The following is a 23,728-nucleotide window of genomic DNA, read 5'->3' on the forward strand; positions in this document are numbered from 1 at the left end:
AAGAGGCATATAAGAACCCACACAGATGAGAAGCCGTTCACTTGTAAAACGTGTGGGAGAGCTTTCAGACAAAGTGGAGATTTGACAGAGCACATAAGAATCCACACAGGTGAGAAGCCATATTCTTGTAAAACATGCGGGAAAGCTTTCAGACAGAGTAATAACTTGACAGTCCACATGAGAACCCACACAGGTGTGAAGCAATATTCTTGTAAAACATGTGGAAAAGATTTCAGACTGAATGGTCAATTGACAGTCCACATGAGAACCCACACAGGTGAGAAGCCGTTTACTTGTAAAACATGTGGGAAAGATTTCAAATGTAATAGTAACTTGATGGTCCACATGAGAAGAATCCACACTGGTGAGAAGCCGTAACTTCGTAAGACCTGTGGGAAAAGATTATCTGTAGTGCTTGAATTGAAAAGGCATATACGAGTGAATACAGACAAGTAGTGTTCTATTTGAACCAACACAAGTCAGGAGCCACATAATTGCAACACTTGTGGAAAAAGATTTTCTCAAATCACATTCTTGAGAAAACACCTGAGGGTCAATATACACAGGAGAAACCATAGAGGTGAAACTCTTGTGGAGAGGTGTTCACTAACTGAATGAAATACACTTTTGCAATAGCTACATCTTTGTAACTGAATATAAAATGTTTGCCACAAAAATGAGATGTCAATATGTTAGTATAAAGGTTCCCTTCATTTGACTGTATTACTTATATTTCTGTTAGAAACCGTTTTTCTTTGAAACAATCTTAATCTCCCAAATCAAGGAAAAGTGTTAGTTTCACAGTTAAACATGTTTTGCTCGTATATCCGTTCTTACTCAACATTTTGAATGCACTGTGAATTACACTGTGGTATTTCTACTTAAACAATTTGAATTCTTCTTCATTCGCTGCTTATTTGTTTTTTGTTTTTTCATGCTAAATCATTGTCTGCTATTAAACAAAAAATTAAAAAACAGTTGTAGTTTACTAAAACTTTCCAAATGTCCTTGTGGAATGATACATGTACATCCTTACTACTGACACACAAGTTTAAATAAATGCCACAGCAGCAGTTGGTAGCCTATGTTTTTTTGTATTAGTCTACTCTATAACATGATATATTGATACAAATATTTTTTAAAAAAAGTAAAAAGTGGTTGCTAAATCAATCTGAAATACCAAACCTTGAATAAGGCATTTATGAATAATTTCTAAAAGTTGCTCATTTTGCAACAAAAAAGAAGAATATTTGGTCAATTTATTATATGTATATCTCTACTCTGCCCAATTCTGACGAGACATGTCTTTACTTATGTTAATTATACCATCAAACGTGTGTACCTTTTTGGAAAGTTCCACATTTAAATATCAAGATGAATAAATTCCTAGCCATACTGCAGACTGTTTTTGACCTCTAAAAGTTTTCTCAATTCCTTGAGGAATGTAGCCTACATAGTAGAAAAGCATCAAACTTATATGTACTATATAACAAATGTATATGTTTATTTTCTATATTTAAAAAAATATATATTTTTAAAGGTAAAATAACGGGGCAAAATGACTCATAATGGTTTAAAGACATACTCGTTGTATTTGTCTGTTCAGATGTCCGTTTTTCTCTCATCACAGCAACGTTAGTATCATATTGCTTTTGTTCTCTGTCCCTCCAGAGCTCCCACAGCAACATGTCTGTAAGGAGGAGGAGGTTCCCGTTGACCAGCAGCTCTGTATTCAGGAGATGAACTCCAGTCTGGACCAAGAGGACCCAGATCCTCCACAGATTAAAGAGGAACAGGAGGAACTCTGCACCAGTCAGGAGGGAGAGCAGCTTGTACTGAAGCAGGAGACTGAGACCTTTATGTTGACTCCTACTCATGAGGAAGGTGACCACAGTGAAGATCAGACTCTTTACTTGAATGCTGCAGAGAAAGAGTCTGTTGTCAACATGCCAGTTATAACCTCTGTGGTATCGGTACCAAACAGTGACCACCAGCTCTTCTCTCACATCTCTCATGAAGCTGAGAGCCAAGATCAGAGAGGAAGCGAGCATGGAGACTCAGGATCAACTAGAGATGCAGAGCCGAAATCACAGAAAAGACTTCCCAAAAGCAGAAGTCACAGTAACAATGTAAACAACTCTAACTTGTTAGAGATTCACCGTACCACTAACACAGGTAAACAGTCTTTCAGCTGTGATACATGTGGGAAAGAATTTAAGTTTAATTTCAAATTGCAGAGACACATGAGAACCCACACAGGTGAGAAGCCATATTCTTGCAAAACATGTGGGAAAGATTTTGGTAGTAACAGTAACTTCTTGGTCCACATGAGAACCCACACAGGTGAGAAGCTGTTTACTTGTAAAACATGTGGGAAAGATTTCAAACAAAGTAGAGATTTGACAGTCCACATGAGAACTCATACAGGCGAGAAGCCATATTCTTGCAAGACATGTGGAAAAGCTTTCGGACATAATAGCAGCTTGTTGGTCCACATGAGAACCCATACAGGCGAGAAGCCATTCGTTTGCAAAACATGTGGGGAAAGATTCAGCTACAAAACATCATTGAAGAGTCATATTATAGGCCACGCAGGTGAGAAACCTTTCCCTTGTAAAACATGTGGGAAAGCTTTCATACACACTAGTGAATTGACAATCCACATGAGAACCCACACAGGCGAGAAGCCGTATTCTTGCAAAACATGTGAGAAAAGATTCAGTCAGGCATCAACATTAAAGAGGCATATAAGAACTCACACTGGTGAGAAGCCATTCACTTGTAAAACATGTGGGAAAGCTTTCGGATGTAGTAGTAACTTGTTGGTCCACATGAGAAGAATCCACACTGTTGAGAAGTCGTAACTTCGTAAGACCTGTGGGAAAAGATTCTTTGTAGTGCTTGAATTGAAAAGGCATATACGAGTGAATACAGACAAGTAGTTTTCTATTTGAACCCACACAAGTCAGGAGCCACATAATTGCAACACTTGTGGAAAAAGATTTTCTCAAATCACATTCTTGAGAAAACACCTGAGGGTCAATATACACAGGAGAAACCATAGAGGTGAATCTCTTGTGGAGAGGTGTTCACTAACTGAATGAAATACACTTTTGCAATAGCTACATCTTTGTAACTGAATGTAAAATGTTTTCCACAAAAATGAGATGTCAATATGTTAGTATAAAGGTTCCCTTCATTTGACTGTATTACTTATATTTCTGTTAGAAACAGTATTTCTTTGAAATAATCTTAATCTCCCAAATCAAGGAAAAGTGTTAGTTTCACAGTTAAACATGTTTTGCTCGTATATCCGTTCTTACTCAACATTTTGAATGCACTGTGAATTACACTGTGGTATTTCTACTTAAACAATTTGAATTCTTCTTCCTTCGCTGCTTATTTGTTTTTTGTTTTTTCATGCTAAATCATTGTCTGCTATTAAACAAAAAATTAAAAAAGAGTTGTAGTTCACTAAAACTTTCCAAATGTCCTTGTGGAATGATACATGTACATCCTTACTACTGACACACAAGTTTAAATAAATGCCACAACAGCAGTTGGTAGCCTATGTTTTTTTGTATTAGTCTACTCTATAACATGATATATTGATACAAATATTTTTTAAAAAAAGTAAAAAGTGGTTGCTAAATCAATCTGAAATACCAAACCTTGAATAAGGCATTTATGAATAATTTCTAAAAGTTGCTCATTTTGCAACAAAAAAGAAGAATATTTGGTCAATTTATTATATGTATATCTCTACTCTGCCCAATTCTGACGAGACATGTCTTTACTTATGTTCACTGGAAATGAAAATAGCCTACTTAGTAAATTATACCATCAAACTTGTGTACCTTTTTGGAAAGTTCCACATTTAAATATCAAGATGAATAAATTCCTAGCCATACTGCAGACTGTTTTTGACCTCTAAAAGTTTTCTCAATTCCTTGAGGAATGTAGCCTACATAGTAGAAAAGCATCAAACTTATATGTACTATATAACAAATGTATATGTTTATTTTCTATATTTAAAAAAATATATTTTTAAATTAAAAATATTTAATCTTGTTTTGTTTATTTACTTATGTAAAAAAAAAAAAAAAAAAAAAATAGCAGTAAATAGGTTCTATAGGCTACAAGGTCTGTAGACCTCCAAGGTATGAAGTCGGAAAGAAAAGCTGCCTCACGTCCACTGTCGGACCTTCCCAGTGTGACACCCAGCGGAAGTAAACAACACTACTAGTAGCGTTATGAGCTGCATGCTGCTTTGTTCAGTCAGCTGAAGACGATGTTGTAGTCGTAGTGCGGGTAACTCTTCACTTGATGATCAAACAACAATGTCTTCAGTTGAGTCTTTGAGAGAGTTTGTTAACGAGCGACTAACTGCTGCTGCTGAAGAAATACTCAGAGTTTTAGAGAAAACTATCGTCGAGCAGGAGGAAGAGATCGATCGTCAGCGCAGACTGTTGGATATCGTGTTGAAACCCGAGATCAAGTTACACAGGAGAGGTGAGGACTACTACTATGATCTTTATAAAGAGATCAAGTTACACAGGAGAGGTGAGGACTACTACTATGATCTTTATAAAGATGGGCGGTATGACTCCATGATGAGAGGCTACTGGTTGTTGGCTACTTGCAGTAGTGGTGGGGGACTTGAAACAGTGTTACCTGGAGACTGTGTTACCTGGGTTACCTGGAGACTGTGTTACCTGGGTTACCTGGAGACTGTGTTACCTGGGTTACCTGGAGACTGTGTTACCTGGGTTACCTGGAGACTGGGTTACCTGGGTTACCTGGAGACCGTGTTACCTGGGTTACCTGGAGACTGTGTTACCTGGGTTACCTGGAGACTGTGTTACCTGGGTTCCAACAGTATGTTAAGGACCAGACCAGAAAAGACAATATCCTGGACAAGTGTTTTGTAAGTGTTAAAGGTGTTTATGCGTCCAAGTATAGGGATGTCACGGTACCAAAAATCTAGTAGTCGATACCAATACCAGTGAATTTACACAATTCTCGATATAAAAATATGCTTTTGCATAATTTTGGTGAATTTTAAATGGGAAAAATATTCAATAACTTCACTTTTATAAAGTTTAGTGCATCAAAATGTTTTAATTAGTTTAATAAGTATAATCAGGAAGAGGCCATTGATGTGTGAAGTGATTTTGGTGGTACTACACTGCATAATACTGAAGTTATTGAATAGTTTTCTCTTTTCGGCGTTGCATGTTGTAGAAGGTCCCTGACCACTCGTCTCACCACCGGCTGCGCATAGAGACCAACGTTATGTGTTGATTAAAATGAGGTTGTAGCTCGTTGTCTACCTTACTACGGTTAGAAAGAGACGCTGTTTATGTTTAAACAATGTTTCTGTTATGAGTTATTGATCCAGGAAGTTTGAATCTGTCAATATCTTTCCCACTTTATCGAAGTAAATCATCTAGGGGGGCTCTGTACATCAGCAATGTGTGGACAGTCAGGAATGATTGGAAGAAGTGCTCTATGAAGTAACTCGAGGGAAGGAGATACCTAACTCGAGGGAAGGAGATACCTAACTCGAGGGAAGGAGATACCTAACTCGAGGGAAGGAGATACCTAACTCGAGGGAAGGAGATACCTAACTCGGGGGAAGGAGATACCTAACTCGGGGGAACGAGATACCTAACTCGGGGGAACGAGATACCTAACTCGGGGGAACGAGATACCTAACTCGGGGGAACGAGATACCTAACTCGGGGGAACGAGATAATAAAAATGTTCTCCTAGGGGTCTAGGGGGGATACGTACATAATGGTTTAAAGACATACTCGTTGTATTTGTCTGCTCAGATGTCTGTTTTTCTCTCATCACAGTAACGTTAGTATCATATTGCTTTTGTTCTCTGTCCCTCCAGAGCTCCCACAGCAACATGTCTGTAAGGAGGAGGAGGTTCCCGTTGACCAGCAGCTCTGTATTCAGGAGAGGAACTCCGGTCTGGACCAAGAGGACCCAGATCCTCCACAGATTAAAGATGAACAGGAGGAACTCTGCACCAGTCAGGAGGGAGAGCAGCTTGTACTGAAGCAGGAGACTGAGACCTTTATGTTGACTCCTACTCATGAGGAAGCTGACCACAGTGAAGTTCAGACTCTTTACTTGAATGCTGCAGAGAAAGAGTCTGTTGTCAACATGCCAGTTATAACCTCTGTGGTATCGGTACCAAACAGTGACCACCAGCTCTTCTCTCACATCTCTCGTGAAGCTGAGAGCCAAGATCAGAGAGGAGGCGAGCATGGAGACTCAGGATCAACTAGAGATGCAGAGCCAAAATCACAGAAAAGACATTGCAAAAGCAGAAGTCACAGTAACAATGGAAACAACTCTAACTTGTTAGAGATTCACCGTACCACTAACACAGGTAAACAGTCTTTCAGCTGTGATACATGTGGAATAGATTTTAAGTATAATTTTGAATTGCAGATACACATGAGAACCCACACAGGTGAGAAGCCATTCGTTTGCAAAACATGTGGGAAAAGATTCAGTCACAAAACATCATTGAAGATTCATATTAGAACCCACACAGGTGAGAAACCGTTTACTTGTAAGACATGTGGAAAAGATTTCATGCATAAAGGTTCATTGAAAGTCCACATGAGAACCCATACAGGTGAGAAACCGTATACTTGTAAAACATGTGGGAAAGCTTTCATACAAAGTGGTCAATTGACAGTCCACATGAGAACCCATACAGGCGAGAAGCCATATTCTTGCAAAACATGCGGGGAAAAATATATTCAGAAATCAACATTGAAGAGTCATATAAGAACCCACACTGGTGAAAGGCCATATTCTTGCAAAACATGTGGAAAAGCTTTCGGACGTAATAGTAGCTTGTTGGTCCACATGAGAGTCCACACAGGTGAGAAGCCATTTACTTGTAAAACATGTGGGGAAGCTTTCACGCAAAGTATTGAATTGACAATCCACATGAGAACCCACACAGGCGAGAAGCCATATTCTTGCAAAACATGTGGAAAAGATTTCATCCGTAATAGAGAATTGACAGTCCACATGAGAGTCCACACAGGCGAGAAGCCATATTCTTGCAAAACATGTGGTAAGAAATTCAGTCGGGCATCATCATTGAAGAGTCATATAAGAACCCACACTGGTGAGAAGCCATATTCTTGTAAAACATGCGGGAAAGCTTTCAGACAGAGTACTAACTTGACAGTCCACATGAGAACCCACACAGGTGAGAAGCCATATTCTTGTAAAACATGCGGGAAAGCTTTCAGACAGAGTACTAACTTGACAATCCACATGAGAACCCACACAGGTGAGAAGCTGTTTACTTGTAAAACATGTGGGAAAGATTTCGGATGTAATAGTAACTTGATGGTCCACATGAGAAGAATCCACACTGGTGAGAAGCCGTAACTTCGTAAGACCTGTGGGAAAAGATTATCTGTAGTGCTTGAATTGAAAAGGCATATACGAGTGAATACAGACAAGTAGTGTTCTATTTGAACCCACACAAGTCAGGAGCCACATAATTGCAACACTTGTGGAAAAAGATTTTCTCAAATCACATTCTTGAGAAAACACCTGAGGGTCAATATACACAGGAGAAACCATAGAGGTGAAACTCTTGTGGAGAGGTGTTCACTAACTGAATGAAATACACTTTTGCAATAGCTACATCTTTGTAGCTGAATGTAAAATGTTTTCCACAAAAATGAGATGTCAATATGTTAGTATAAAGGTTCCCTTCATTTGACTGTATTACTTATATTTCTGTTATAAACAGTATTTCTTTGAAACAATCTTCATCTCCCAAATCAAGGAAAAGTGTTAGTTTCACAGTGAGTGGGCAGTAGTGGCTGTTAATGATGTGATCTTGATGGTTGTTGGTTTTGACAAAATATTCACTCACAAAATATCTCAGAATGTATGCAATATTGTAATTCTTCACCACTTTTAACCCCAAAACATTTAAATATGATGTCATTATGTGGCACTAACATGGGCATTGTACATAATGATTTGTCTGAGTTTGAACATGTTTTTCTCGTATTTCCGTTCTTACTCAACATTTTTAATGCGCTGTGAATTACACTGTTTTTTTTACTTAAACAATTTGAATTCTTCTTCTTTCGCTGCTCATTTGTTTTTGTATTTTTTATTTTTATTTTTCTAATAAATGTCACAGCAGCAGTTGGTAGCCTAAGTTTTTTTGTATTAGTCTACTATATAACATGATATATTGATACAAATATAAAAATAAAAAAAAGTGGTTGCTAAATCAATCTGAAATACCAAACTTTGAATAAGGCATTTATGAATAATTTCTAAAAGTTGCTCATTTTGCAACAAAAAAGAAGAATATTTGGTCAATTTATTATATGTATATCTCTACTCTGCCCAATTCTGACGAGACATGTCTTTACTTATGTTCACTGGAAATGAAAATAGCCTACTTAGTAAATTATACCATCAAACTTGTGTACCTTTTTGGAAGGTTCCACATTTAAATATCAAGATGAATAAATTCCTAGCTATACTGCAGACTGTTTTTGACCTCTAAAAGTTTTCTCAATTCCTTGAGGAATGTAGCCTACATAGTAGAAAAGCATCAAACTTATATGTACTATATAACAAATGTATATGTTTATTTTCTATATTTAAAAAAATATATATTTTTAAAGTTAAAATAACGGGGCAAAATGACTCATAATGGTTTAAAGACATACTCGTTGTATTTGTCTGCTCAAATGTCTGTTTTTCTCTCATCACAGTAACGTTAGTATCATATTGCTTTTGTTCTCTGTCCCTCCAGAGCTCCCACAGCAACATGTCTGTAAGGAGGAGGAGGTTCCTGTTGACCAGCAGCTCTATATTCAGGAGAGGAACTCCAGTCTGGACCAAGAGGACCCAGATCCTCCACAGATTAAAGAGGAACAGGAGGAACTCTGCACCAGTCAGGAGGGAGAGCAGCTTGAACTGAAGCAGGAGACTGATTCCTTTATGTTGACTCCTACTCATGAGGAAGGTGACCACAGTGAAGATCAGACTCTTTACTTGAATGCTGCAGAGAAACAGTCTGTTGTCAACATGCCAGTTATAAGCTCTATGGTATCGGTACCAAACAGTGACCACCAGCTCTTCTCTCACATCTCTCATGAAGCTGAGAGCCAAGATCAGAGAGGAGGCGAGCATGGAGACTCAGGATCAACTAGAGATGCAGAGCCAAAATCACAGAAAAGACATCGCAAAAGCAGAAGTCACAGTAACAATGTAAACAACTCTAACTTGTTAGAGATTCACCGTACCACTGACACAGGTAAACAGTCTTTCAGCTGTGACACATGTGGGAAAACATTCACTTGCATGTCATCATTGAAGATTCATATAAGAACCCACACTGGTAAGAAGCCATATTCTTGTAAAACATGTGGGAAAGCTTTCAGACTGAATGGTCAATTGGCAGTCCACATGAGAACCCATGCAGGTGAGAAGCCGTTTACTTGTAAAACATGTGGGAAAGCTTTCAGACTGAATGGTCAATTGGCAGTCCACATGAGAACCCATGCAGGTGAGAAGCCGTTCGTTTGCAAAACATGTGGGAAAAGATTCGGTCACGTAACATCATTGAAGACTCATATGGGAACCCACACAGGTGAGAAACCGTTTACTTGTAAAACATGTGGGAAAGATTTCAGACTTAATGGTGATTTGACAGTTCACATGAGAACCCATACAGGCGAGAAGCCATATTCTTGCAAAACATGTGGGAAAAAATTCAGTCAGGCATCATCATTGACAGTCCACATGAGAACCCACACTGGTGAGAAGCCGTTTATTTGCAAAACATGTGGGAACGATTTCGGATATAATAGTAACTTGATGGTCCACATGAGAAGATTCCACACTGGGGAGAATCCGTAACTTCGTAAGACCTGTGGGAAAAGATTCTTTGTAGTGCTTGAATTGAAAAGGCATATACGAGTGAATACAGACAAGTAGTTTTCTATTTGAACCCACACAAGTCAGGAGCCACATAATTGCAACACGTGCGGAAAAAGATTTTCTCAAATCACATTCTTGAGAAAACACCTGAGGGTCAATATACACAGGAGAAACCATAGAGGTGAATCTCTTGTGGAGAGGTGTTCACTAACTGAATGAAATACACTTTTGCAATAGCTACATCTTTGTAACTGAATATAAAATGTTTGCCACAAAAATGAGATGTCAATATGTTAGTATAAAGGTTCCCTTCATTTGACTGTATTACTTATATTTCTGTTAGAAACCGTTTTTCTTTGAAACAATCTTCATCTCCCAAATCAAGGAAAAGTGTTAGTTTCACAGTGAGTGGGCAGTAGTGGCTGTTAATGATGTGATCTTGATGGTTGTTGGTTTTGACAAAATATTCACTCACAAAATATCTCAGAATGTATGCAATATTGTAATTCTTCACCACTTTTAACCCCAAAACATTTAAATATGATGTCATTATGTGGCGGTGACATGGGCATTGTACATAATGATTTGTCTGAGTTTGAACATGTTTTTCTCGTATTTCCGTTCTTACTCAACATTTTTAATGCGCTGTGAATTACACTGTGTTTTTTTTACTTAAACAATTTGAATTCTTCTTCCTTCGCTGCTCATTCATTTTTGTATTTTTTATTTTTATTTTTCTAATAAATGTCACAGCAGCAGTTGGTAGCCTAAGTTTTTTTGTATTAGTCTACTATATAACATGATATATTGATACAAATATAAAAATAAAAAAAAGTGGTTGCTAAATCAATCTGAAATACCAAACTTTGAATAAGGCATTTATGAATAATTTCTAAAAGTTGCTCATTTTGCAACAAAAAAGAAGAATATTTGGTCAATTTATTATATGTATATCTCTACTCTGCCCAATTCTGACGAGACATGTCTTTACTTATGTTCACTGGAAATGAAAATAGCCTACTTAGTAAATTATAACATCAAACTTGTGTACCTTTTTGGAAAGTTCCACATTTAAATATCAAGATGAATAAATTCCTAGCTATACTGCAGACTGTTTTTGACCTCTAAAAGTTTTCTCAATTCCTTGAGGAATGTAGCCTACATAGTAGAAAAGCATCAAACTTATATGTACTATATAACAAATGTATATGTTTATTTTCTATATTTAAAAAAATATATTTTTAAAGTAAAAATATTTAATCTTGTTTCGTTTATTTACTTATGTAAAAAACAAAAATAGCAGTAAATAGGTTCTATAGGCTACAAGGTCTGTAGACCTCCAAGGTATGAAAGTGGAAAGAAAAGCTGCCTCACGTGCACTGTCGGACCTTCCCAGTGTGACACCCAGCGGAAGTAAACAACACTACTAGTAGCGTTATGAGCTGCATGCTGCTTTGTTCAGTCAGCTGAAGACGATGTTGTAGTCGTAGTGCGGGTAACTCTTCACTTGATGATCAAACAACAATGTCTTCAGTTGAGTCTTTGAGAGAGTTTGTTAACGAGCGACTAACTGCTGCTGCTGAAGAAATACTCAGAGTTTTAGAGAAAACTATCGTCGAGCAGGAGGAAGAGATCGATCGTCAGCGCAGACTGTTGGATATCGTGTTGAAACCCGAGATCAAGTTACACAGGAGAGGTGAGGACTACTACTATGATCTTTATAAAGAGATCAAGTTACACAGGAGAGGTGAGGACTACTACTATGATCTTTATAAAGATGGGCGGTATGACTCCATGATGAGAGGCTACTGGTTGTTGGCTACCTGCAGTAGTGGTGGGGGACTTGAAACAGTGTTACCTGGAGACTGTGTTACCTGGGTTACCTGGAGACCGTGTTACCTGGGTTACCTGGAGACCGTGTTACCTGGGTTACCTGGAGACCGTGTTACCTGGGTTACCTGGAGACCGTGTTACCTTGGTTACCTGGAGACCGTGTTACCTGGGTTACCTGGAGACTGTGTTACCTGGGTTCCAACAGTATGTTAAGGACCAGACCAGTGATGTATCTTCTGTGGTGATGCAGTTGAAGATGTTTGAAGAGAAACTCCGCCGACACTGTCTTAGTTGTATAACAAATTTATTACAATAAGTTCAGTATTGTAAACAAGTAACAAGTTACTTGGAGAGCCTCCAGCCGAATAATGAGAGAACTCTCCCGAACGTATACAGACAGCTCCTTAAATACCGAGCTTGTTCTGGTCAAACCCTTAGTTTCCTCATATGGTTTTAGGAGAGGGACAAATAAAAATAGAAACACCTCTCTTTTGCCGCCATATGTCTCTTGCCGCCATATGTCTCTTCAACTCTGACCCAGGCCTCCCAGGACCCTGCTGACTTAGCATTTGGTATATCTTTACCATGACCAGATGTCTCTTCAACTCAGACCCAGCTCTAAATCAGGAAGGCCCAAACAACAACTAACATTCCAATATACTCTCCTAATACAAACCATCTATATAAATATGCTGCATCTAACAGCAGACACCTCACCAGAAAAGACAATATCCTGGACAAGTGTTTTGTAAGTGTTAAATGTGTTTATGCGTCCAAGTATAGGGATGTCACGGTACCAGAAATCTAGTAGTCGATACCAATACCAGTGAATTTACACAATTCTCGATATAAAAATATGCTTTTGCATAATTTTGGTGAATTTTAAATGGGAAGAATATTCAATAACGTCACTTTTATAAAGTGTAGTGCATCAAAATGTTTTAATTAGTTTAATAAGTATAATCAGGAAGAGGCCATTGATGTGTGAAGTGATTTTGGTGGTACTACACTGCATAATACTGAAGTTATTGAATATTTCTCCCATTCAAAATTCACCAAAATTATGCAAAAGCGTATTTTTCCAAACTAAGTGTTGTAGTACACCTATGAGGAGATCATTGATATGTGAAGTAATTTTGGTGGTACTACACTTCATAATACTGAATTTATTGAATAGTTTTCTCTTTTCGGCGTTGCATGTTGTAGAAGGTCCCTGACCACTCGTCTCACCGCCGGCTGCGCATAGAGACCAACATTATGTGTTGATTAAAATGAGGTTGTAGCTCGTTGTCTACCTTACTAGAACGAGACGCTGTTTGTGTTTAAACAATGTTTTTGTTATGAGTTATTGATCCAGGAAGTTTGAATCTGTCAATATCTTTCCCACTTTATCGAAGTAAATCATCTAGGGGGGCTCTGTACATCAGCAATGTGTGGACAGTCAGGAATGATTGGAAGAAGTGCTCTATAAAGTAACTCGGGGGAACGAGATACCTAACTCGGGGGAACGAGATACCTAACTCGGGGGAACGAGATACCTAACTCGGGGGAACGAGATACCTAACTCGGGGGAACGAGATACCTAACTCGGGGGAACGAGATACCTAACTCGGGGGAACGAGATACCTAACTCGGGGGAACGAGATACCTAACTCGGGGGAACGAGATACCTAACTCGGGGGAACGAGATACCTAACTCGGGGGAACGAGATACCTAACTCGGGGGAACGAGATACCTAACTCGGGGGAACGAGATACCTAACTCGGGGGAACGAGATACCTAACTCGGGGGAACGAGATACCTAACTCGGGGGGAACGAGATACCTAACTCGGGGGGAACGAGATACCTAACTCGGGGGAAGGAGATACCTAACTCGGGGGAAGGAGATACCTAACTCGGGGGAAGGAGATACCTAACTCGAGGGAAGGAGATACCTAACTCGGGGGGAACGAGATACCTAACTCGGGGGAACGAGATACCTAACTCGGGGGAACGAGATACCTAACTCGGGGGAACGAGATACCTAACTCGGGGGAACGAGATACCTAACTCGGGGGAACGAGATACCTAACTCGGGGGAACGAGATACCTAACTCGAGGGAAGGAGATACCTAACTCGGGGGGAACGAGATACCTAACTCGGGGGAACGAGATACCTAACTCGAGGGAACGAGATACCTAACTCGGGGGAACGAGATACCTAACTCGGGGGAACGAGATACCTAACTCGGGGGAACGAGATACCTAACTCGAGGGAAGGAGATACCTAACTCGGGGGGAACGAGATACCTAACTCGGGGGAACGAGATACCTAACTCGAGGGAAGGAGATACCTAACTCGGGGGAAGGAGATACCTAACTCGGGGGAAGGAGATACCTAACTCGAGGGAAGGAGATACCTAACTCGGGGGAAGGAGATACCTAACTCGGGGGGAACGAGATACCTAACTCGAGGGAAGGAGATACCTAACTCGGGGGGAACGAGATACCTAACTCGGGGGAACGAGATACCTAACTCGGGGGAACGAGATACCTAACTCGGGGGAACGAGATACCTAACTCGGGGGAACGAGATACCTAACTCGGGGGAACGAGATACCTAACTCGGGGGGAAGGAGATACCTAACTCGGGGGGAACGAGATACCTAACTCGGGGGAAGGAGATACCTAACTCGAGGGAAGGAGATACCTAACTCGGGGGAAGGAGATACCTAACTCGGGGGGAACGAGATACCTAACTCGAGGGAAGGAGATACCTAACTCGGGGGGAACGAGATACCTAACTCGGGGGAACGAGATACCTAACTCGGGGGAACGAGATACCTAACTCGGGGGGAACGAGATACCTAACTCGGGGGAAGGAGATACCTAACTCGAGGGAAGGAGATACCTAACTCGGGGGAAGGAGATACCTAACTCGAGGGAAGGAGATACCTAACTCGGGGGGAACGAGATACCTAACTCGGGGGAACGAGATACCTAACTCGGGGGAACGAGATACCTAACTCGGGGGAACGAGATACCTAACTCGGGGGAACGAGATACCTAACTCGGGGGAACGAGATACCTAACTCGGGGGAACGAGATACCTAACTCGGGGGGAACGGGATACCTAACTCGGGGGGAACGGGATACCTAACTCGGGGGAAGGGGATACCTAACTCGGGGGAAGGGGATACCTAACTCGGGGGAAGGGGATACCTAACTCGGGGGAAGGGGATACCTAACTCGGGGGAAGGGGATACCTAACTCGGGGGAAGGGGATACCTAACTCGGGGGAAGGGGATACCTAACTCGGGGGGAACGAGATACCTAACTCGGGGGAACGAGATACCTAACTCGGGGGGAACGAGATACCTAACTCGGGGGAACGAGATACCTAACTCGGGGGAAGGAGATACCTAACTCGGGGGGAACGAGATACCTAACTCGAGGGAAGGAGATACCTAACTCGAGGGAAGGAGATACCTAACTCGAGGGAAGGAGATACCTAACTCGGGGGGAACGAGATACCTAACTCGGGGGGAACGAGATACCTAACTCGGGGGAACGAGATACCTAACTCGGGCGAACGAGATACCTAACTCGGGGGAACGAGATACCTAACTCGGGGTAACGAGATGATAAAAATGTTCTCCTAGGGGTCTAGGGGGGCTACGTACATAATGGTTTAAAGACATACTCGTTGTATTTGTCTGCTCAGATGTCCGTTTTTCTCTCATCACAGCAACGTTAGTATCATACTGCTTTTGTTCTCTGTCCCTCCAGAGCTCCCACAGCAACATGTCTGTAAGGAGGAGGAGGTTCCTGTTGACCAGCAGCTCTGTATTCAGGAGAGGAACTCCAGTCTGGACCAAGAGGACCCAGATCCTCCACAGATTAAAGAGGAACAGGAGGTACTCTGCACCAGTCAGGAGGGAGAGCAGCTTGAACTGAAGCAGGAGACTCATTCCTTTATGTTGACTCCTACTCACGAGGAAGCTGACCACAGTGAAGATCAGACTCTTTACTTGAATGCTGCAGAGAAAGAGTCTGTTGTCAACATGCCAGTTATAACCTCTGTGGTATCGGTAGCAAACAGTGACCACCAGCTCTTCTCTCACATCTCTCATGAAGCTGAGAGCCAAGATCAGAGAGGAGGCGAGCATGGAGACTCAGGATCAACTAGAGATGCAGAGCCGAAATCACAGAAAAAACATCGCAAAAGCAGAAGTCACAGTAACAATGTAAACAACTCTAACTTGTTAGAGATTCACCGTGCCACTAACACAGGTAAACAGTCTTTCAAATGTGACACATGTGGGAAAGAATTTAAGTTTAAGTTCAAATTGCAGAGACACATGAGAACCCACACAGGTGAGAAGCCGTTCGTTTGCAAAACATGTGGGAAAAGATTCAGTCACAAAACATCATTGAAGATTCATATTAGAACCCACACAGGTGAGAAGCCGTTTACTTGTAAAACATGTGGAAAAGGTTTCATACAAACTAGTCAATTGACAGTCCACATGAGAACCCATACAGGTGAGAAGCCGTATTCTTGCAAAACATGTGAGAAAAAATTCAGTCGGTCATCAGCATTGAAGACTCATATACGAACCCACACAGGTGAGAAGTCATTTACTTGTAAAACATGTGGGAAAGCTTTCATACAAAGTTTTGAATTGACAGTCCACATGAGAGTCCATACAGGCGAGAAGCCATATTCTTGCGAAACATGTGGAAAAGATTTCGGACGTAACAATAACTTGTTGGTCCACATGAGAATGCACACAGGTGAGAGGCCGTTTACTTGTAAAACATGTGGGAAAGATTTCAGACTTAATGGTGAATTGACAGTTCACATGAGAACCCATACAGGTGAGGAGCCGTTTACTTGTAAAACATGTGGAAAACATTTCGCATTTAATAGTAACTTGTTGGTCCACATGAAATCCCACACAGGTGAGAAACCATATTCTTGCAAAACATGTGGGAAAAAATTCAGTCAGGCATCATCATTGACAGTCCACATGACAACCCACACTGGTGAGAAGTCGTTTACTTGTAAAACATGTGGGAAAGCTTTCAGACTGAATGGTCAATTGGCAGTCCACATGAGAACCCACACAGGTGAGAAGCCATATTCTTGTAAAACATGTGGGAAAGCTTTCAGACAGAGTAATAACTTGACAGTCCACATGAGAACCCATACAGGTGAGAAGCCATATTCTTGCGATACATGTGGAAAAAAATTCAGTCTGAGAAAATCATTGAAGACTCATATGAGAACCCATACCGGTGAGAAGCCATATTCTTGCAATGTGGAATTATGTGGAAAAGATTTTGGACATAAAGGTAACTTGATGGTCCACATGAGAAACCACACAGGTGAGAGGCCGTTTAATTTTAAAACATGTGGAAAAGGTTTCAAACAAAACAGTAAATTGTAAGTCCACATGAGAACCCATACAGGCGAGAAGTCATATTCTTGCCTAACATGTGGAAAAAAATTCAGACAGACATCAGCAATGAAGACTCATATGAGAACCCACACTGATGAGAGGGCATATTCTTGTAAAACGTGGAAATGATTTCATGTGTAGTGGTGATTTGACAATCCACATGAGAACGCACACAGGTGAGAAGCCGTTTACTTGTAAAACATGTGGAAAAGGTTTCGTAGGTAGTAGTAACGTGTTGGTCCACATGAGAAGATTCCACACTGGTGAGAAGCCGTAACTTTTTTAGACCTGTGGGAAAAGATTATTTTGCTAACATAACATTACTTTATTGTATATTATTTTGATTTCATAATATATCATTTTTTATTAAAGAAAATAGCATCACTTTTGTAATAAAATAATTGTTTACATGTAGGAGTATTGTAATTCTTCACCAATTTATACCCCGAAACATGTGAATATTATATCATTATGTGGCGCTGACACTGTGCATAATGATTTTTCTTACTTTAAACATGCTTGGCTAGTTCTTCTGCTCTTAATTAACACTTTGATTACACTGTGGTATTCCTACTTAATATAAATTCTCCTTCCGCTGCTTATTTGTTTGTTTATTTTGACACAAAATGATTATCTCCGAAGTAACAAAAAGCGTGCAGTAAAAGTCGTAGTTCACTATAGAGTACCAAATATTCTTGTGGAATGAACAAGATACATGTATGTTGCTACACACAAGTTTGAATAAATGTTAATGCAGCAGTCAGTAGCTTTTTAGTTTGTTTTTTTTATTCGCTTACTCTGTGCTGTTTTAAATTTCAATAAAGAATGTTTCGAATAACAGCCCAGAGACCAAAGATGTAGAGCCTTATTATACATAGGTTATAAAATAAAATAATAAAATAATAAACAGTCAAATACAATTCTGATATGTCTGTCTCTCTGAATAAATGTGTACAATATAAATACAACTGCATGACATTATGATGGCTATAAAGTAGAAGTACTGGTATCTGTTTAAGTTGTGATTTAAACAACGCTGAAGCCGATCAATAAAACAATCGATGTCACGTAATAAAAGATGTTCCAAATGGTATTTTAGGCGCCGGTTCTGTAACAAACAATGATATTTTGCAGTAAAAAGCATGTAACCTTTATGACTGAGGGGCTTGTGATTATTTTTAATATTAGCATTATTTACTGGTAATTAAGTTTAATTTTTTTATACATAATAAACAATATTATAAGAGTAAAAAAAATTTATGTAGGAGAATTAAATAAAGCAGCACATATCCTACCTGAATGTCAACACTAAAAAAATACTTTGAACACCTCTATACCTCTCTTATGTTAATTTTTTTAAATCAGTACACAAACATGAAGCCATTGTGAGTCAAATTAGCGAGGCTTCAGAGGTCAAAGGTCAAACTCTGGGTTTGAACCTGGAGTGTTGGAAGTGGCCGGTGGATTCCAGAGACATATGAGAACCCACACAGGTGAGAAGCCGTACGTTTGCAAAACATGTGGAAAAGATTTCATCAGTAAGAGAGAATTGACAGTCTAAAAAAATTGCTGAATCAATCTGAAATGTAGGCTACCAAACTTTGAATGAGGTATTTATTAATAATTTTTAAAAGTTGCTCATTTTGCAACAAAACATAACAATAGTTGGTCTATTTATTGTGTATAAATGTACAAATGTATATGTTTATTTTCTATATTTAAAAAATATATATATTATTAAAGTAAAAATATTTAATCTTGTTTCGTTTATTTACTTATGTAAAAAACAAAAATAGCAGTAAATATATTTTATAGGCTACAAGGTCTGTAGACCTCCAAGGTATGAAAGTGTAAAGAAAAGCTGCCTCACGTGCACTGTCGGACCTTCCCAGTGTGACACCCAGCGGAAGTAAACAACACTACTAGTAGCGTTATGAGCTGCATGCTGCTTTGTTCAGTCAGCTGAAGACGATGTTGTAGTCGTAGTGCGGGTAACTCTTCACTTGATGATCAAACAACAATGTCTTCAGTTGAGTCTTTGAGAGAGTTTGTTAACGAGCGACTAACTGCTGCTGCTGAAGAAATACTCAGAGTTTTAGAGAAAACTATCGTCGAGCAGGAGGAAGAGATCGATCGTCAGCGCAGACTGTTGGATATCGTGTTGAAACCCGAGATCAAGTTACACAGGAGAGGTGAGGACTACTACTATGATCTTTATAAAGAGATCAAGTTACACAGGAGAGGTGAGGACTACTACTATGATCTTTATAAAGAGATCAAGTTACACAGGAGAGGTGAGGACTACTACTATGATCTTTATAAAGAGATCAAGTTACACAGGAGAGGTGAGGACTACTACTATGATCTTTATAAAGAGATCAAGTTACACAGGAGAGGTGAGGACTACTACTATGATCTTTATAAAGAGATCAAGTTACACAGGAGAGGTGAGGACTACTACTATGATCTTTATAAAGATGGGCGGTATGACTCCATGATGAGAGGCTACTGGTTGTTGGCTACTTGCAGTAGTGGTGGGGGACTTGAAACAGTGTTACCTGGAGACTGTGTTACCTGGGTTACCTGGAGACTGTGTTACCTGGGTTACCTGGAGACTGGGTTACCTGGGTTACCTGGAGACTGGGTTACCTGGGTTACCTGGAGACTGTGTTACCTGGGTTACCTGGAGACTGTGTTACCTGGGTTACCTGGAGACTGTGTTACCTGGGTTCCAACAGTATGTTAAGGACCAGACCAGAAAAGACAATATCCTGGACAAGTGTTTTGTAAGTGTTAAATGTGTTTATGCGTCCAAGTATAGGGATGTCACGGTACCAGAAATCTAGTAGTCGATACCAATACCAGTGAATTTACACAATTCTCGATATAAAAATATGCTTTTGCATAATTTTGGTGAATTTTAAATGGGAAGAATATTCAATAACGTCACTTTTATAAAGTTTAGTGCATCAAAATGTTTTAATTAGTTTAATAAGTATAATCAGGAAGAGGCCATTGATGTGTGAAGTGATTTTGGTGGTACTACACTGCATAATACTGAAGTTATTGAATATTTCTCCCATTCAAAATTCACCAAAATTATGCAAAAGCGTATTTTTCCAAACTAAGTGTTGTAGTACACCTATGAGGAGATCATTGATATGTGAAGTGATTTTGGTGGTACTACACTTCATAATACTGAATTTATTGAATAGTTTTCTCTTTTCGGCGTTGCATGTTGTAGAAGGTCCCTGACCACTCGTCTCACCGCCGGCTGCGCATAGAGACCAACATTATGTGTTGATTAAAATGAGGTTGTAGCTCGTTGTCTACCTTACTAGAACGAGACGCTGTTTGTGTTTAAACAATGTTTCTGTTATGAGTTATTGATCCAGGAAGTTTGAATCTGTCAATATCTTTCCCACTTTATCGAAGTAAATCATCTAGGGGGGCTCTGTACATCAGCAATGTGTGGACAGTCAGGAATGATTGGAAGAAGTGCTCTATGAAGTAACTCGAGGGAACGAGATACCTAACTCGGGGGAACGAGATACCTAACTCGGGGGAACGAGATACCTAACTCGGGGGAAGGAGATACCTAACTCGGGGGAAGGAGATACCTAACTCGGGGGAAGGAGATACCTAACTCGAGGGAAGGAGATACCTAAATCGGGGGAACGAGATACCTAAATCGGGGGAACGAGATACCTAACTCGGGGTAACGAGATGATAAAAATGTTCTCCTAGGGGTCTAGGGGGGATACGTACATAATGGTTTAAAGACATACTGGTTGTATTTGTCTGCTCAGATGTCCGTTTTTCTCTCATCACAGCAACGTTAGTATCATATTGCTTTTGTTCTCTGTCCCTCCAGAGCTCCCACAGCAACATGTCTGTAAGGATGAGGAGGTTCCCGTTGACCAGCAGCTCTGTATTCAGGAGAGGAACTCCGGTCTGGACCAAGAGGACCCAGATCCTCCACAGATTAAAGAGGAACAGGAGGAACTCTGCACCAGTCAGGAGGGAGAGCAGCTTGTACTGAAGCAGGAGACTGATTCCTTTATGTTGACTCCTACTCATGAGGAAGCTGACAACAGTGAAGTTCAGACTCTTTACTTGAATGCTGCAGAGAAAGAGTCTGTTGTCAACATGCCAGTTATAACGTCTGTGGTATCGGTACCAAACAGTGACCACCAGCTCTTCTCTCACATCTCTCATGAAGCTGAGAGCCAAGATCAGAGAGGAGGCGAGCATGGAGACTCAGGATCAACTAGAGATGCAGAGCCGAAATCACAGAAAAAACATCGCAAAAGCAGAAGTCACAGTAACAATGTAAACAACTCTAACTTGTTACAGATTCACCGTGCCACTAACACAGGTAAACAGTCTTTCAAATGTGACACATGTGGGAAAGAATTTAAGTTTAAGTTCAAATTGCAGAGACACATGAGAACCCACACAGGTGAGAAGCCGTTCGTTTGCAAAACATGTGGGAAAAGATTCAGTCACAAAACATCATTGAAGATTCATATTAGAACCCACACAGGTGAGAAGCCGTTTACTTGTAAAACATGTGGAAAAGGTTTCATACAAACTAGTCAATTGACAGTCCACATGAGAACCCATACAGGTGAGAAGCCGTATTCTTGCAAAACATGTGAGAAAAAATTCAGTCGGTCATCAGCATTGAAGACTCATATACGAACCCACACAGGTGAGAAGTCATTTACTTGTAAAACATGTGGGAAAGCTTTCATACAAAGTTTTGAATTGACAGTCCACATGAGAGTCCATACAGGCGAGAAGCCATATTCTTGCGAAACATGTGGGAAAACATTCAGTCAGACTTCATCATTGAAGAGTCATATAAGAACCCACATTGGTGAGAAGCCATATTCTTGCAAAACATGTGGAAAAGATTTCGGACGTAACAATAGCTTGTTGGTCCACATGAGAATGCACACAGGTGAGAGGCCGTTTACTTGTAAAACATGTGGGAAAGATTTCAGACTTAATGGTGAATTGACAGTTCACATGAGAACTCACACAGGTGAGAAGCCGTATTTTTGCAAAATATGTGAGAAAACATTCACTCAGGCATCATCATTGAAGAGTCATATTAGAACCCACACAGGTGAGAAGCCGTACATTTGCAAAACATGTGGAAAAGCTTTCAGACTGAATGATCAATTGACAGTCCACATGAGAACCCACACAGGTGAGGAGCCGTTTACTTGTAAAACATGTGGAAAACATTTCGCATTTAATAGTAACTTGTTGGTCCACATGAAATCCCACACAGGTGAGAAACCATATTCTTGCGAAACATGTGGAAAAAAATTCTGTCTGCCACAATCATTGAAGACTCACATAAGAACCCACACAGGTGAGAAGCCGTACATTTGCAAAACATGTGGAAAAGCTTTCAGACTGAGTGTTCAATTGACAGTCCACATGAGAACCCACACAGGTGAGACGCCGTTTTCTTGTAAAACATGTGGGAAAGATTTCAGTCTTAATGGTGAATTGACAGTCCACATGAGAACCCATACAGGCGATAAGCCATATTCTTGCAAAACATGTGGGAAGAAATTCAGTCAGGCATCATCATTGACAGTCCACATGAGAACCCACACTGGTGAGAAGCCATTTATTTGCAAAACATGTGGGAAAGATTTCGGACATAATAGTAGCTTGATGGTCCACATGAGAAGATTCCACACTGGGGAGAATCCGTAACTTCGTAAGACCTGTGGGAAAAGATTCTTTGTAGTGCTTGAATTGAAAAGGCATATACGAGTGAATACAGACAAGTAGTTTTCTATTTGAACCCACACAAGTCAGGAGCCACATAATTGCAACACGTGCGGAAAAAGATTTTCTCAAATCACATTCTTGAGAAAACACCTGAGGGTCAATATACACAGGAGAAACCATAGAGGTGAATCTCTTGTGGAGAGGTGTTCACTAACTGAATGAAATACACTTTTGCAATAGCTACATCTTTGTAACTGAATATAAAATGTTTGCCACAAAAATGAGATGTCAATATGTTAGTATAAAGGTTCCCTTCATTTGACTGTAATACTTATATTTCTGTTAGAAACCGTTTTTCTTTGAAACAATCTTCATCTCCCAAATCAAGGAAAAGTGTTAGTTTCACAGTGAGTGGGAGGTAGTGGCTGTTAATGATGTGATCTTGATGGTTGTTGGTTTTGACAAAATATTCACTCACAAAATATCTCAGAATGTATGCAATATTGTAATTCTTCACCACTTTTAACCCCAAAACATTTAAATATGATGTCATTATGTGGCACTAACATGGGCATTGTACATAATGATTTGTCTGAGTTTGAACATGTTTTTCTCGTATTTCCGTTCTTACTCAACATTTTTAATGCGCTGTGAATTACACTGTTTTTTTTACTTAAACAATTTGAATTCTTCTTCTTTCGCTGCTCATTTGTTTTTGTATTTTTTATTTTT

General features: G+C 39.9%; 1 protein-coding gene and 1 long non-coding RNA gene across 3 annotated transcripts in view; one reads left to right on the forward strand and one right to left on the reverse strand.

The window, feature by feature from the left end:
- LOC119481630 overlaps window positions 1–23,728 on the forward strand; it is a 30,416-nt gene that overhangs the window by 715 nt on the left and 5,973 nt on the right. Inside the window, exons 2-6 of one of the 2 annotated variants that reach the window (XM_037758737.1) lie at window positions 1,672–2,175; window positions 5,903–6,406; window positions 8,831–9,334; window positions 15,564–16,067; window positions 21,114–22,457. In XM_037758737.1, the coding sequence (XP_037614665.1) occupies window positions 1,672–2,175; window positions 5,903–6,406; window positions 8,831–9,334; window positions 15,564–16,067; window positions 21,114–22,457 (3,360 nt within the window). Of the gene's footprint in view, window positions 1–1,671; window positions 2,176–5,902; window positions 6,407–8,830; window positions 9,335–15,563; window positions 16,068–21,113; window positions 23,120–23,728 lie in introns of those variants that run through there. The other variant, XM_037758736.1, reaches the window with a different exon arrangement.
- On the reverse strand, window positions 3,629–5,909 carry LOC119481637. Its single transcript, XR_005205241.1, has 2 exons — window positions 5,793–5,909; window positions 3,629–3,698 (listed from the first exon to the last, which is right to left on the reverse strand). It is a non-coding gene; the product is annotated as an uncharacterized LOC119481637 (long non-coding RNA).

This window comes from Sebastes umbrosus, chromosome 22 (assembly GCF_015220745.1).
Source record: "Sebastes umbrosus isolate fSebUmb1 chromosome 22, fSebUmb1.pri, whole genome shotgun sequence".
Classification (NCBI taxonomy): Eukaryota; Metazoa; Chordata; class Actinopteri; order Perciformes; family Sebastidae; genus Sebastes; species Sebastes umbrosus.